We start from the raw sequence: 17199 nt of genomic DNA, 5'->3' as shown, positions 1-17199 counted from the left end.
ATTGGTGAAGTACTTTGGTTGGATATGCCTATGCACTACAGAAGGTTAGAAGACATTTAAAAGGTACTGGTGATAACTATTGTTGCTACTGATTCGTAGATATTTAGTATCAGTGTACTTAAAAAATTTCATGCATGATTGACAGTGAAGTTTCCGAGTTTGTGACACTTTGACGACTTTTATTTAGACTCATTTATGACCATAGTTGTCCATTGTGGTTGTAGTACAGGTACATCCAGAAATGAAATTGTAGTTTTAGATGATGCAAAACTATTTGTAGTCACTATATAACCATTCCTTGTAAACTTTAAATTTTAGTATTTGTCACTGAAAGTGCACAAATGTAAAGAAATTGGGAGCTTGTCACTTGATGAATTTAGTTCACTGCTTTAACTGTCAAACAAGCTTCACATTCATTTCATAGATGCTGTATCACTTGTAACCATTTGCCACAGTGTAAGAAAAGTAAGTTAGTAGGTGATGACATTGCAGCAGGCGCAGTGTCCAGCTTGTATTCGCTGCCTATGCTGTTTCCGTTTCCTGACGACAGGTGGTGCTAATAGTCGGAGGCTCATTGATGTGTGCTGCTTAGGTTATTGAGGCTGAGCCTTGCCCATTTGTCGCGCTCGATGTTGGGGTGTGAAGAAAGGTATGCATATGGATGAACACGCCGTGATTCTGCAGTAACCAAACTGATTGTCTTAGTGGATATGCAGCCGATTTCTCGCCGGTGTTTTTGTAATAACTCCGATAGCTGGCATATGTTGAGGCATGTATATCTCTCGTATATTCTAGTTGCTCCCGCCAATGTCTCGGCAAACTAAAGCAAAACAAACACAAACTTTCTCAAAGCACCTTGAACCATTGCATCTCGAAGCTTACACACGGCCCCTGCTCAGTCTTTCGCTTAGTGTTGAGGTGATGACGGCTGTACTTTGCGCCAATACAGCAAGCTGTTGCAGTACAGCTTGATGAAGTGCATGTCACGCGGTTAAGTCCAGTGCAGCTCTCAGAACAGTATATTTCGTGTTCCTGTTGTCCATGAATGTGCATAATTTTTCTCCTACTGTTATTTCATGAGAACGATAAGCGTTCTTATATTAGAAAAACTATAAGTAGGTCTGGTGGTGTGTACAATGCTCTTATACACACATAGAATGTCAAGAATGATATGCTGAAAAAAGGGCTGAACATATACTTTATTGTCACAAAGCAATGCATTACATGGCACAAACTGTTTGTAACATACATTCACAAGAAACATAACAAAAATTAGCATATTCTCTAAACTTGGCAACAAAATTCACGATGAAAAAGTTTTGCTAGCTTTTTTTTTCTCTTGAGCCTGTTTCTTCAAGTTCATGCTTACAGCCTTGCAGTGCTGTCTCATTCTCATTATTAAGAAATAGTGCAGAATGTGTGCAACAATTTTTGTTTTGTGCTCGGCACATGGAAGGGTCACGCTCTTTGTGTCAAGCACAAGCGCCATCGTTTCTCAGTACGTAGACTGACTGACTGCATTCTTTGCAAAGTACTCCTCAGCTGCTCATCAACAGCTCAACGAGCTTCAAGTTGGGCTGCAACAGTCCACCTCTGCTTTTTGCATTGGTCAGGGATGCTTCGGCAGAGCTGCTTTCCGGAATGGTAAAAACACATTGGCAACAATAGCAACTGCTGGCTTTCATCAACTTTCGTCTCAAGAATCCAACCACATCGTAGAATATGCAGTCAATGACTTGCGCTGTATTATTTTCGTTTACTGTGATTAACATCCTCACATTCCCAGTCCTCAACAAGAATTAGTTTATCAAGCTTTTCTTTTAGCTGGTCGATGAAGCCAGGCGAAGAGTTGCTTGCGCTGCCTAGTTCGATCAGGGCTCTGAAATCGGATGCGTCTAGTAATGGCTTCTTGTCGACCACACAGCAATTTCCACACTTCAGAGGCCTCAGAAGGCTATAAATGCAGATTGTATTGTAGAGTTGCAAAAATGTTGGCATTGAAAAATGAACATTCCGACTTCCAGCAACTCTTATTTTGCCAAAAATATTTCGATTGGATCTTGGTTCGTTCTATTTGTAAGAATGCATCTGAACTTGTACTCATGCAAAAGAACCTCACATAGGTCTTTAGTTGATCTCAAGGTAATTCGGAGCCCTTCAGAGGTGCTTTTTGCCAGGAACATATCTTTTGTGATATTTCCACCCTGCAGCTCTTTTTCCCAGTTATCCAACCGTTCTACCCCACGTGACAATATGCCTAGGTCAGATCCATGCATTGTGAAACCTTCACGAGGAAATCAGCAGTTCAAGGCATTGAAAAGATTATTATGAAACATTGTTAACTCTTGTGTCGCTTCAGTGCTTCCCAGATTGCACACAACGGTTTCTGTAAAATTCAGTACCTGACCCCATTGAGTGACTGAACACTTGCGTTGCAAGCTTTACCCGCATCTTATTACAGTTGCTTGAATAAATGTGGGAATGTGTTATTTTTGCACGTACCTTCAAAGCTCCAACATTCACTTCGTCTTCCTTATAAACTGCTGCATAGTCCTCCCACGTTATCCAAAGTCCCTCCTCCTTCAGGTACCTTTGCTGGAAAAGATGGTTCCTGATACATTTGAAAAGGTGTGTAGCATCAGAAAATGTAAGAACTTTTTGTGTGGGGTCACTCGGATGTGTGAAGGAGTTCCGGTAATGCTTCTAGTGAACCACCTATACCCAGTGTTTGCCACATGCTCCTGTTTGTCGAAGCTCCATCACAGACAAAGCCATGAATTTTTGCTCCAGCTTCCTGCTTAAGTAAAATTGCTTGGAGGAGCAACTGTGCAAGAATAGTACCCCTTGTGGCACCTTTTGCTGCAAAAACACCTATTGGCTGAGCATAACTTTCACCAAACAGGCAAAACAAGAGCGTGGCCTGCAAGCTCGCCACTGTTTGCCGTCTCTGATGCCAGACCAACGTAGGTCATTGTCTTTGAGTTCGCATGTTTACTTTTACGGACTTGCATCTCGTCAAACATGATAATACTGTGCCGCTTGAAGTCATCTTTCTTTTCAAGTGTCTTTTTTTAACTCTGTGAAGAACTTGCTATCAAAACCTGTTTTAAAGCCCACCAATGAGATGTAGCAGTGTATTGTTTGCATTGAAAGCAAGGCAAGAATTTCACTCTCCATCAAGAATCTGTATCCTGTAGCTGACCTAATATGAAGCAGAAGGCAAAGCAAGATCCAGTCATCTGAGTATCTTCTACCATTTTTTGAGCGAGCTTTGCCTGCAGCTACACACTCCTTCAACACCAGCCTTTGCACTTCAGGAAGGTTTGCTTCTCTGCAAACGCTTTCCAATGTTTCATTATTGATTTCTAGTAGTTTTGATTTCATCATCATCAGCCTGGTTACGCCCACTGCAGGGCAAAGGCCTCTCCCATACTTCTCCAACAACTCCGGTCATGTACTAATTGTGGCCATGCCGTCCCTGCAAACTTCTTAATCTCATCCGCCCACCTCACTTTCTGCCACCCCCTGCTACGCTTCCCTTCCCTTGGGATCCAGTCCGTAACCCTTAATGACCATCGGTTATCCTCCCTCCTCATTACATGTCCTGCCCATGCCCATTTCTTTTTTTTTTATTTCAACTAAGATGTCATTAACTCGCGTTTGTTCCCTCACCCAATCTGCTCTTTTCTTATCCCTTAACGTTACACCTATCATTCTTCTTTCCATAGCTCGTTGCGTCGTCCTCAATTTGAGTAGAACCCTTTTCGTAAGCCTCCAGGTTTCTGCCCCGTAGGTGAGTACTGGTAAGACACAGCTATCATACACTTTTCTCTTGAGGGATAATGGCAACCTGCTGTTCATGATCTGAGAATGCCTGCCAAACGCACCCCAGCCCATTCTTATTCTTCTGATTATTTCCGTCTCATGATCCGGATCCGCCGTCACTACCTGCCCTAAGTAGATGTATTCCCTTACGACTTCCAGTGCCTCGCTGCCTATTGTAAATTGCTGTTCTCTTCCGAGACTGTTAAACATTACTTTAGTTTTCTGCAGATTAATTTTTAGACCCACTCTTCTGCTTTGCCTCTCCAGGTCAGTGAGCATGCATTGCAACTGGTCCCCTGAGTTACTAAGCAAGGCAATATCATCAGCGAATCGCAAGTTACCAAGGTATTCTCCATTAACTTTTATCCCGAATTCTTCCCAATCCAGGTCTCTGAATACCTCCTGTAAACACGCTGTGAATAGCATTGGAGAGATTGTATCTCCCTGCCTGACGCCTTTCTTTATTGGGATTTTGTTGCTTTCTTTATGGAGGACTACGGTGGCTGTGGAGCCGCTATAGATATCTTTCAGTATTTTTACATACGGCTCGTCTACACCCTGATTCCGTAATGCCTCCATGACTGCTGAGGTTTCGACAGAATCAAACGCTTTCTCGTAATCAATGAAAGCTATATATAAGGGTTGGTTATATTCCGCACATTTCTCTATCACCTGATTGATAGTGTGAATATGATCTATTGTTGAGTAGCCTTTACGGAATCCTGCCTGGTCCTTTGCTTGACAGAAGTCTAAGGTGTTCCTGATTCTATTTGCGATTACCTTAGTAAATAGTTTGTAGGCAACGGACAGTAAGCTGATCGGCCTATAATTTTTCAAGTCTTTGGCGTCCCCTTTCTTATGGATTAGGATTATGTTAGCGTTCTTCCAAGATTCCGGTACGCTCGAGGTCATGAGGCATTGCGTATACAGGGTGGCCAGTTTCTCTAAAACAATCTGCCCACCATCCTTCAACAAATCTGCTGTTACCTGATCCTCCCCAGCTGCGTTCTCCCTTTGCATATCTCCCAAGGCTTTCTTTACTTCTTCCGGCGTTACCTTTGGGATTTCGAATTCCTCTAGACTATTTTCTCTTCCATTATCAACGTGGGTGTCACTGGTACTGTATAAATCTCTATAGAACTCCTCAGTTTTGATTTGCAGCTAGCCAATTCCTGTTCAAGATTATTTTTGTTTTTGAAGCTGCACTTTTGACTTGTAGCAGGCAATCCTGCCTCGCTGCAACATTTCTATGCAGGCTTTTTTCGATGGACTGGCCAGAATGGGAATGTGTTTCAGTTTCAGTTTAGAATTATTTTTATTTCATGCAGCGTGAATACGGAGCACATCTTTTAACTTAACACAAGCATTGCTACTTCTACTCTCTCTCACTAGTGTGCAACTGCTGTGCCGCCAGGCTCCACATTTGTCAATATATGCGCACTCGGGGTGTATATTATTGCACATTTCACAACTGGGACCACCTGCAGACGCGTGCATTTCACGAAAGACCCGCACTGCGCATTCTATATCAGTTAGGGAATTGAAGGGCAAACCAGAACTTATGGCCTGTGTGTTAACAATACGGCCATAAACAAAACATTTCACTGACAAAAAGTCATTATGACATGTGGTCACTTCAAGTGCTTTTCTATGAAAAGGCGCCTGGTTACAATCTTTCGACAATTCTAGCTCACTGAAAACTACAGATCTGACCCCAAATCTGTCAGAATGCTTCACTTGGTAGTTGAAGGCTGGAAGCATAGCATGACAGAGTGGAAATTGTCGTTTGTTGCTCTCCGACCTGTAGGAATGGGGACCTCTCGGTGGACTGCCGCTCCAGCTTTGGTCCATCGCTGCTCTCTTGCTCTGTAGTTTTTTTTAAAGAAAGAAACTTGTTGCTGCATGTAAATAAATGATAGAATAAGGAATGTTTCTGCCATACCAATTGAGCCAAAGTTTCGTTTATGTCATCTATATTTTGTCATTACTTCTATTATACAGTTGGTGTTATGTTTCTTGCTGTTTGTTTATTTATTTATCTCATTTGTTTCTTCTTTTACTCTTCTTTAACGCCTGAACGGCACTAAAGTTAAATCATTGAATATTCAGCTTCCAGATGCCACGTAATAGTGAACAGTGCTTATGCGATTAGAAGCACATTATGCTATGAAATTTCTGATAAGACCTTGGCTAATTAATTATTATCAAATAAAGATATTGGACGTAAGAAAACATTGCTGTGGCGCACAAGTCGTATTTACGCCAATCTCCGTTCACTAGTTATTGTAGAATATTTCATGATTTCTTGCGCCTGGTGAGCTTAAATGAGGCAGCTGGAAGAATGCCACCTGAATTTAAAACAAGAAATTACCTCTTCGGCTGGATGACAAGGTGCATCGGCAGTGCATGTGCCACTCAACGTGTCAGTGTCGTCTTGAGAAGCACTCTCTTCACGTGGAGGGGGCGTGACGCTGCTTAAATCAAAGCATGGCCTCTTGCGCTGCGTGCCTGTTGATTCGGCATCAGCATGTCCTAAACTCGTTGTCTCTACGCGCAATAAATTTGGTGTATTTCCAACCGTCAGGTGAACCTCTTCAGAAGCATTTGAGGCTTTTGGCTGTGCTTGCTTACGAGAAGTCGGCAGCTCAGCCTGCTGTTTCCGCTGAGGTTTTCTCGTCTTTTGCTGCACGGTCGAGTATCTTGGGCAGTTCGGGAAAATGCTAGGCACAGTGTTGGGTGAGAGCACAGGTTTCTTCGGAGTGTGTAGAAGCATGTTTCCCTTGTATTCTGCGTGATATGCTGCAGAGATCGTGTCATCCAGGAAACGCTTCGCGCACACAGGGTCCATCGGCTGCAAAACTCGGAATCACCTGTCGCCACTTTTCTACATGCCCAGGTTCATGTGGAGCCTTGAAAAGTGACACACGCTCCGTACAAGTCCGATACCCCAACTTGCAATTCGGGACGAAACACTTTGTGCCCTTTGTGCCCACGGCCTGAGCGCAGCTAAATGGCACTCGGCGTAACATGCCGCAGCATAGTATACATTGAGTGAATCCCAGCAGAATACGAATCAGCCGAACAAATGCACTCACGGCCCCAACACAACGCTTTTCGAGAACACGCAAGCCGTCACACACACACACGAGTTTCAGCAACTACACTTCAGCACGTGTACGGCCCGCATTTAGCCAGCAAGCGTGCAAATTTCTGAATACACGCCACTCGGGCAGTGCGGATCCCTGCACCCCTATACTACAGCACCATCTGTATTCTTGGAGCAAAAACTACCGCTGACTAAAAGTCATTTGCGAACACGATCTGTCCACACTCTCCCTCTCGGGGAGCGGTAAGTGTCAGCACCTGACCTATTCTTACACCATGCCTTTCGTGGTAGCCCAGTGGCTATGGCATTACGCTACTGAATTCAAGGTCATGGGTTTGATCCAGGCCAAGGCAGTTGCAGTTTGATGCGGCAAACTGCAAAGACGTACGTCTACTCACATTTAGGTGCATTACTCCAGAGTCCTTTACTATGGCATACCTCATAATAAGATCACAACTTTGGCATGTAAAAATCGGAGCTCGTGCCTCTTGTTATTCTGTGCCACTCCAGGTTTCTTATCTGAATTTTTTGTGTGTGTGTTTGCAGGCTCACTTGTGCGTCCTAAAATAATGCACAGCATCCACTACTGCCCAGCCACACAAAAGACTTTAGAGCGTCGCTTTACTGATCTCACGTCCTACGATGCCTTCCCATCATCTGCAGTCTATCCTACAAAGGTAGGTGCCGCACTGCTGCCATTCTGTGTCACATTGTTCATTGAGAACTTCAGAAAGGGGTCTGCTTGCCAGTATGCATGCTGAGCTGCGTCATTATTATATTACTAAAGGTACATAAAAGGAAATGAAGCCAAGTTAAAGTGAATAAACTTCCGATATTTGACAAGGTAGCTACAGGGACTGGTGTTTGGTCTGCTTTATAACAGCTGTTAGGAAGTCAAGCCTCCTTTGTGACATGGCATAGTATAAATTAGTAAGAAGCTGCAATGTGCACTGTCCATTGTCACGCGAGTCTAGAAAGCTGAAAGTTAGGAAAATTGACATTTTACAAGAAACAACTGTAAAAGGAAAAGAAAGAACCAAATAAAGAATACTTACCAGTTGTAAAGGGCAGTTTGCGAGGACTTTTGTGTTGCTTTCCTTTAAAGCTCTGTTTCAGTCTAAAGGGCTCTTCTGACAGATTACATTGTACCGGGAATGGAAATGGCATAGCACTGATCAGGAAAGCATTTAATGGTTAGCATTGTTTGGCAATGCTTCTTTTCTATCTTCTGCAACTTTTTTTTTCTTTATGTGCTTATTAGGAATGTGAATATTGTGGCTGCTCAACAGATATGCTTGCTATGGTTTGTCACAGCATCAGTAATGTAAATTTCATGGTTAGCGGAAAGCTGCACAAGTTTGGGATTTCTGGAAAAGTGACACAGGAGGCACCCTGCAATTGCATGACAACTTGGTGAAGCATGAAGGCAGATAAATACTAAGAATCCCCCCCCCCCCTTTTTTTTTTTGAGCCTGTGAACTGTGCAAAATTATTCATTTTGGTCATTATTACTACCAAAACTGGTACTACTTTCTGTACCGCAAGGCTGTTCTTTGAAGTGATGAGTAACTTTTGATTTGAACTTTGTGAATAGGATGAAGATGGCAACCTTCTGGAGACAGAGTATGGACTCTCACTATACAAGGATCACCAGACTCTAAGCATTCAGGAAATGCCAGAAAAGGCCCCCGCTGGTCAGCTGCCTCGATTTGTTGATGCGGTTGTGGATGGAGACCTGGTTGACCAGTGCAAGCCTGGAGATAGAGTTCAGGTCGTTGGCACTTACCGCTGCCTGCCAGGAAAGCAGGGAGGATTCACCACTGGCACATTCCGGTACCTTGTAGTATTTTGCTCCCACCTAGTCATTAGCTTAATCAGAGGTCTCATGACTGCAGCTTATGGACCGCTTGCAGCTTGGTGTGTTATGCGCGCCTTCTGGCTGGATATGTGTTCTGGTGGTGGTCCTGATCACAAATCTCGTGCAGGCGCTTGTGTCAATCAGTTTATTGACCGTACATAGGCTGGACGGTCAGCGGGCTAAACACCATGATTGCAGGTTGACCTGGCCCATATGGTATTTGCATGTAATTACAGGGCAAAAGTGATACATAGAAAAAACAATAGAACAGTGTTAATCGTGAAAGTAGCACATCTGAAACAAACAAATACAAATTATAGATATATTGCAGTAATGAAATTCACTCTTAATTTTAAACACTTCAGAAATATCACGTTACAGTGAACAAACATATTAAGCCATGGAAATTATAGGGAAAGTTGTAGTTTTAATTGAAATGTTGAAATGACAGGCTAATAAGAAATGAGAGTGGACGAAAAACATATTGCCACTGGTGGGTTCAGCTCCCACCGGCGGCAATTGTTTTTGCATCCACTCTCATTTCTTATTAGCCTGTCATTTCTACACTTCAGCTAAAACTACAAATAATTTCCCCTATGATTTCTGTGGTGACATAATCTGTTGGCTTGATATAGTCGCAACGAGCAAAAATCTGGCACTTCGGTTCCCCTTCCTCTCGTTCACTGCAGTGAACCATGTTCTATTTGTTGCTGATGTCGCAAACTTGGGCACAGGTAGTTCTTCTAACGGTGCTAGTGTTTCTGCTCAAAAGGCGGCCTGTGATGCTAAATTCATCTTCAACCTTTCTTTACATAATTTTGCACTGTGCAAGGTCTGTGGCTACTATGTTTATTTTCTGGTGACAGTGTTTCTTACATGAACAAAGAGGTGATATACGTATATCAGAAACCTGCTCCTGATCATAGAAGTTCAGCTGCATGACATTTCAGACGGAAATACTTTCTTTTTTGAATTCTTCTATCGATCTGTGCTTGATTGCATATAAGTAAAACCTAAGATCAATTATCTTACCACATTTGCAGCACTTCATTGTGCCATCCCAATGTAGAAAATGCTGATGCCTCGTAGTTCAATGTTCTGTTATGTTTGTGTGCCTCCATTTCAGGTCTATCTTGATTTCCAACAACATTCGTCTGCTGAGCAAGGAAGTGGCTCCGAATATTTCCGTTGAGGACGTGAACAAGTGCAAGGCCATCAGCAAGCAGAAGGGGGTGTGTAACTTGCAGTTACATTTATGCTACCACTATTTGTAATGGGGCCTGATTATCAGCTGCTCTATGTGCACTGGACAGCCTCCTGAAGGTTTGCACGTTTATTTGTGAAATGTTTAAATGCAGACTTACACAGGTGTCAGGTGTGATGAATGTACAAGTTTCCTTTGTTAAAATGTAAAGCTTTTACTTGGAGCTAAATAGTAAATTGGACAAATCGGACCTTACGAAGAACACAGCGCTAGAGAACTGCACGGGACGCGCTTGTCCTGTGTGGTTCTCTGGCTGTGTTTAAGATTGTTAACCTCATTTGCGATATGTTCTTCTAAATGAAGTTTTAATTTGTTCATTCATTAGTTCATTCATTCATGATACTAACTTTCATGTCTTGAAGTACCATGCACATAATTAGTGGCTTAGTACAGTCAAATCTCCATACTTCGAACTTGAAGGGGCCTGAGAATTTGTTCGAATTGTCCACTTTGTGCATACAAATTGGATTAGAATGGATGTGACTAGCAAATTAATTGCTTGGATGTTTCTTTTTTTAGGATGTCTTTGAGATTTTGGCTCGCTCACTGGCGCCATCTATCCATGGCCACGAGTACATCAAGAGGGCGCTGCTGTGTCTTCTTCTGGGAGGCGTAGAAAAGGTCCTTCCCAATGGAACCAGGCTGAGAGGGTTAGTTGCTTTGTGTTGATGTGCTTGTGGAGCACCAGCACTCCCACAATTTCATGTGTTAACGGACTGCGGAATCTGACAAACGGAGTAGCCGCAAGGCCGTGTTGTGTGTTTTAGGTTTGTTGTAGTTTTTCTTGTTGTATGGTGAACTGGTGATTATGTGCTAGCCGTGGGCCATCATCCCATTCACAGTGGTTGCAGAGTCATTCAAGAAATGTTGAATATCAGACACAGACCGCACGGGGGACGTGCTGTGGCCCATAGCAATAAAGAGCTGCCCAAGAGTATCAACAATGGCCATGTAGATAAATGTCCATTGTGTAATGGTTAGACTGCAAGTTTTCTTCTTTTTCTTGTAACCAAGGTATGAGGCCTGCTACATTTTTCTTGTAGTGAAATCGAGTGCACATACTTTCGAGTCATGGTAGGATCAGGTACTGGCAAAAAATGCACCAATGAGTTTGAACATTTATTTTTCTGGTTTTAATTTGGCCTGTTGCATAAATAAATCAATTCCGTCAGTTGCATCAATGTTGAGTTAACAGAAGTCATCTGCATTTGAAGTTCCACTTCTAGTATATGCTAATACTAGTATATGCTGCCTACACAGTGTTGTTTAGTTTAATGGCGGTGAGCTAACACGGCTGCAAAATTCAGCTTGCTGACGGAACCTACGACCCGTGAACTTTTGCTGCTGACTGTTCCTTGGGCATTAAACATAACTGCACACCTTAATATGATCGTTTGACAGTACAATAAAATTGCCAGTCATACTTTTTTAGGTCTAAAACAATTGAAACCTTTTAGGCATCAATGAAGCACCAAAACTTCCATAAAGAGCTTTTTTGTCCTAGATACAAATGTTGACACCATACAGCTTGGCTGATAGAATGTGGCATCACATGGCTTCGTGGTTTGGGTGCACTTGTAGATGGCTTTCCTGGCAGAGAACTGCTCAATGTGTATTGTTAAGTGGTCTGTGCATGTTAAGTTTTGAAACATTAGGAAATGCTCAATAGGAAGTGAAATCCGCCAAGGCGTCTAACCAGGAGCAGCCAGGAGTGAGCGCACACTGGCAAGTGTGCAAGTGATCTGACCTTAAGTTTCGGGTAGTTCGAGGCTAGTTGAGTGTTCAAAACTTATTGAAATTAGCGAAACCCTGATGGCTACGACACCTCAATAAGCTGGGTGGCCCAAGTTTGGTTCCCAGGGGGACGGCCGCGGCCGAGCGTGGACAGACGATGGTCGGCTTCTTGCGGAAGTACGTAATTATTTTTGAAATTCAAAAGCAGATTTTTCCTTACTTCAGCCTATTTCTTAAACTGCATCAATAAATACACACAGTAACAGTAGGAAGAAGCACACTGGTCCAAAAACAATTCCTGATTGATGTCAGCTATTGACCAATAGCAGCTGCATGTGGGAATCTACTACATTATGAAATGAAGCATCCATAAAAGATTGAGGAGCAGGTGGCTGTTAAAAAGAGAGCATTTGGGAAAAAGCTAACTTCGTGTTCCACTTGTGAGCTCCACGCACTGCACATGACGGCAAAATTTGGTTGAGACATCCACAGCAGCGTCTGCTATCTGAGGACTGTGATTTTTCAGCAAGCCCGAGGGGTAGTTCAGGACTGCTTCGAAGAAATATTTTGTTGTGTGCGATATACTGGCAGCATCGACATTGGCTTTTTCTTTATCTTTTCTTGCAGTGACATCAACTGTTTGCTCATCGGCGACCCGTCGGTGGCCAAATCTCAGCTACTGCGATATGTCCTTCACACGGCGCCAAGGGCTGTGGCCACTACGGGACGTGGTTCTTCTGGTGTGGGTCTCACAGCGGCAGTCACTACTGATCAGGAGACAGGTAAGAGGCTTGGAAAACAGGTCCGTTGCAGTGTAGGGGCTGTTGCCTATTGCATCTGGTGAGCTACTGCAGTTACATTTATTTCAAGGTGGGTCAGAGTTTAGAATGCAAGCCGGATAGTCTATCCGTTGTAAAATTACTTTGCTGTCGACCATGAGCGTGCTTTCATTTGTAATAGATTAACATGCAGTTTGAGTGTTCCGGTTAAAGTTTTTCGTGGCACTCTTTTCCTCTTGTAGGGGACAGACGTCTGGAGGCTGGTGCTATGGTTCTCGCTGACAGAGGCGTTGTCTGCATTGACGAATTTGACAAAATGTCAGACATGGATCGCACAGCCATTCACGAAGTCATGGAGCAAGGTCGTGTCACTATCTCCAAGGCGGGCATCCACGCGAGGTTGAATGCACGTTGTAGTGTGCTGGCTGCCGCCAATCCTGTGTATGGTCGGGTGAGTAGTCTTGAATTACTACTAGAAGTAGCTAACAAAGTTATTAAAGAAACTATCAGCTAATGGGACAGTAAGCATGTTTCCGCAAGCAAGTGCTTTAGAAGCAGTGTATTCTTTTTGACTCTATTATAGTTGCTCCAGTGTTTTTGTTGCTTCTCCTGTCAGCATTAACAAAAGTAACTGGCATCATTACTGGGTCGTTGTAAGAACATACGGTGCACTGAAAAGGCATGGGCTTACTGTGCACACTTTTGATGACGCCCGACAGTTTGCATGATTTCTGTGAACATTATTTCGGTCATTTGACAGGCAGCAACTCATTCTCCGAATGTGTTGCTTGGTTAGTGTTGGAGAAGGAGTATTGGCACAGAATTTCAAATTGGGCACACCAGTTCTCGCTTATAATTGTGGATGCTTTCAACCAAGTAGTAATGGTGTAAAGTGGCTAGAGCGCACTGTAATTTGATTTTAAAGGCACTAGGACAGCTGACTTCAGACTACAGCACTCTGGAATATAAATTTAGATGTGGCAGGGAGACATGCCGTGGCATACGCGAGCATTTGCAGTGTCCCGCCAACGTAAGATAGCATCTGCCTTCATCCCCCAATCGGGCTACAGAAGGAGGAGGAGGAATAAACTTTTATTGTAGAACCAGCACTTTATGATGGCCGGGCCTAAGCCTCCCACAAAGGGACGTCGAGGGCTTGCCTCGCCGCCGCCTCGCGGGCGTGCTGGGTCGCCCAGGTTTGGTCGTCGAGGGCGGAGCTCCGCAGAGCCTCATGCAACCTCGACGAGAGAGTCGTGGTGTCAGTCTGGGTGTACTGTGCTGGGCACTCCCATAGCATATGCGGAAGCGTAGCCGGGTGAATTCCACAGCACCGGCAGTTGGGGGTAGTGTAGACGTCCGGAAACATAAGGTGGAGGCGGGCGGGTGAAGGGTACGTGTTTGTTTGTAGTAGACGCAGGGTGGTAGCCTGCGCCCGGCTGAATTTTGGGTGAGGCGGGGGAAGATTCGGCCACAGAAGGTGCGCATTCTTTCTTGAAACATGGATTGCCTGCTTGTTTTCTGCTCCTTTCTTCACAGTGTCCTAATACATGTGCAATGTGAACGCCATGACAAAGAATCGTGGTTAGACCAGTTAATGCGAAATAAATAAACAAGAAAATAAAGGAAAATGGCGAATCGGGCTAGTTGGTATGGATTCATAACTACAGGGGGCGGCAGACGGGAAGGTGTCTGAACAAACCTCTCAATGGGCATCTTCACAATGTTAAATCGGACAACCAGTTGCGTCTCGCCGCTCATTGTAAGAGCCGCATATGCCAAGCGCAGTTCGATCGAGCACAAGTACTTTTCCGTAGCAAACATGTTAATGGAGACACTACATAGAAAAAAAAAAAAGAAAGTGTATACTTTTAACATTTTTGTATTATGTGAGCCACTCGTAGCTGACCCTTCGGGACAATGAACTTGCTCTCTTGGATACCTGACTGTTAATTTACCGTACCCATTATTTTGATGCCGGTGTGTCCTGTTAAGCCTGTTTCACATGCAAGCGATTGAGCGAATGGAGCGAATAGTGGTGCGGCGCTGCGAAGCTTTTCGCGAGGTTTCGTTTCACATGCATTGCCGCCGCGCGTTTTCCGCCGCTGCAAATAGCAATGTTGCTGGCAAAAAACACAGGACTTTCAGCCAGTTTCGGTAGTTTGCGACTACCAACATAAGCATTGCTCTGTCCCTGCCTCTCAAATTTTTATTTTATAAATACATATCCTGCGCTTAGCAATTAACAATTCGTTGAAAAGCTCTCTTGGCATGTTGCCTGTACCACGCGTAGCAAGTAAATAAACATCGTCCTGTGCGCAGGTTTTCCAGCACTAATCCTCCGCTGGTCACGTGTCGAGGTGGGCCGTTCGGAAGCGGTGCTGCCGCTCCCGCCGCTAGTGCCGCTGCCATTTGAAACTGATTTCTGCGGCGCGGCGGCAGGATTCGCGAGCATTTTCGCTTGCATGTGAAACAGGCTTTAGATAGTGGCATGCTGGTGGTGTCATTATTGCAAGTATGTGGGAGAAGTTTGACCTCTATATTAAAACGCTTGTTTCAATAAAAAAACGTCACTTGATAGCCAACACTTGTTCTTGTATTTTCGTGTCTCCCCTTCGTCTTCGTGCTTTGTGCTGTAGTAATTATGCAAGAAAAGGAGTTAGAAAACAACTGAAAGCAGTGGGGCGCTCAACTATGCATCGATTTGTGCAATATATAAAGAAGAAACTTTTTTTTTTCTGGAGGGCTACTGAAGGCTGATTCACAGAATGTGATCCTGCTTTCTGCATGTTACAGGCACTACAAGTTTCACGTGCATTTTTCTTTCTTGCCTTTTTCTTTTTATTTATTTCGTATTAACTGATCTAACCACAATGCTTTGTCATGGTCTTTTGTTGCCTTTCAGGCATATGTGTGGTTGAAGCGTACTATAACTTGTTCCTTCAATAAGTTTTCCAGTTAATAGTCAGCATTTGTGTTAGGTTTACACTTACCATCGTTTTTGGTGTGCTGTTGTTCTTAGCCATTAACCAGTATCAATTTGTCCAGTTTTCTGTCGTCTTCAATATGTGCAGTACCAACTAGCTCAGTCCTCCAGAGAGAGGGAGAGAATGACATTTATTAAGTCATTATGAGTTCTGTTTTGGCAATATTTGGCACAAGAAGTTCATTTCTGTGTTCATTGCTGTGTTATTTCTTTCTTGTTTCAGTATGACCAGTACAAGTCACCAATGGAAAACATTGGCCTCCAGGATTCCCTGCTATCTCGTTTTGACATGCTGTTCATTATGCTTGACAAGGTTAGTCACTTTTGAAATGTAGGGACTAGCAGTGATGGTTCATATTAATACAGTCTACACAACAGCAGTTTTAGTAAGCCTATTCATTATGTCACAAAGCTTCTAGGGTCAAAATGGAGATATATGGGGAGAGAAGCACTCTGGCTTATGATGTAGTGTTCTGTCAGTCCTGGTGGCTTGGGCTTATCAGAAATGCTATGCTCATCTGCAGCACATAAGTGTTGGCAAATTCTGTCTGCAAATTATTTTGTTTGCTTGAATCTCTAAAGAAATTAATGCTAGACTGCTAAATTATTCCTATTACAAGGGACTGAATACCATTCAATTTCGTTAACTCGGGCAGAAATCGTAAACAAGTAGCTTATCTTTAACTTAACAGCTTTCCTTTAGAACCATTCAAGATTGTTTCCTACCTCATTAACTCGAACTTTAGCACCTCTTTTTATTTTTAAACCTTGGAAGTGTGCTTAGAAACGAAGTTGTGTGCAGTTACACCTCCTTAGTATTCACCTGGCGAGATTGGGTCATTACTACGCACTAATGGGCAACTACAATTTTGTGTATCCTTGCATGCACTTCCGCCAACAAAGAAAGAAGTGCAACACCACAACAACCGTTTGTCAAAATAGGCACATAGAGAGTATCTTTTCTTTTCTGTTTTCCTTCTCCAACAGTGCTGTAATAAGGACAGGCAACACCAAGTAGCATCTTTAAGCTTTGGTAGAGGTGTGAAATGGCAGAGTGAACAATCAACTCATTAAGCTTTCTCCAATATGTGTGTGCGCGTGCTTGTACAGCGATCACCTGAATGAGAACCAGCTGGGCTTTGCACACTGTACTTGCTACCGCGTGGCGCCGATCATCCCATGTCGTTAATTGTGTGCAGCATGTCGCCTACTAACCACACACTGTGTCTTCTTGCCAGTACACTTGGACATGTTCGCGCGAGCATCTGTTTCTCCATGCCCGCGCCATTCTTGGTTACGCAGGCAGCGCACGGTTGTGCAGCGTAACCTGCTGAGCCAATGCAGTGACTTCAGGCAGCAGGTGGCAAATTTTAGCAGCGCCTTCAGGTTATTAAAAGCGTGCAATATGCTTCCAATGGCACTATGCCACGCTTGCTACTGACCAAAGAAATGATGAAGTTGGTCGCGATATGGTTGCCAGCAATGCTTATCTATTGCGGCATCACCTCAAAAGCCACAAATCATTAGTAAACTGGTCTCTGCACTTTGTGGAACAGCATAAGATATTTTGTGGCGCAGCATGACGTTAGCCACATTGCGAGTTGAGATGGTGCAGTTAGCCTCTATGCGACAAAAAGTGGTTATAGTGCG

General features: G+C 43.6%; 1 protein-coding gene across 2 annotated transcripts in view; it reads left to right on the top strand.

Moving 5' to 3' along the window:
- Mcm3 (minichromosome maintenance 3) overlaps positions 1-17199 on the top strand; it is a 43456-nt gene that overhangs the window by 1284 nt on the left and 24973 nt on the right. For both annotated transcript variants that reach the window (XM_075690329.1, XM_075690330.1), the window contains 7 exons: positions 7478-7608; positions 8526-8764; positions 9916-10021; positions 10573-10703; positions 12415-12569; positions 12809-13017; positions 15773-15862. In XM_075690329.1, the coding sequence (XP_075546444.1) occupies positions 7478-7608; positions 8526-8764; positions 9916-10021; positions 10573-10703; positions 12415-12569; positions 12809-13017; positions 15773-15862 (1061 nt within the window). The remainder of the gene's footprint in view (positions 1-7477; positions 7609-8525; positions 8765-9915; positions 10022-10572; positions 10704-12414; positions 12570-12808; positions 13018-15772; positions 15863-17199) is intronic.

The sequence above is a fragment of the Dermacentor variabilis genome, chromosome 4, assembly GCF_050947875.1.
Source record: "Dermacentor variabilis isolate Ectoservices chromosome 4, ASM5094787v1, whole genome shotgun sequence".
In the NCBI taxonomy this organism is placed as follows: domain Eukaryota; kingdom Metazoa; phylum Arthropoda; class Arachnida; order Ixodida; family Ixodidae; genus Dermacentor; species Dermacentor variabilis.
This window is presented reverse-complemented; position numbering and strand designations above follow the sequence as displayed.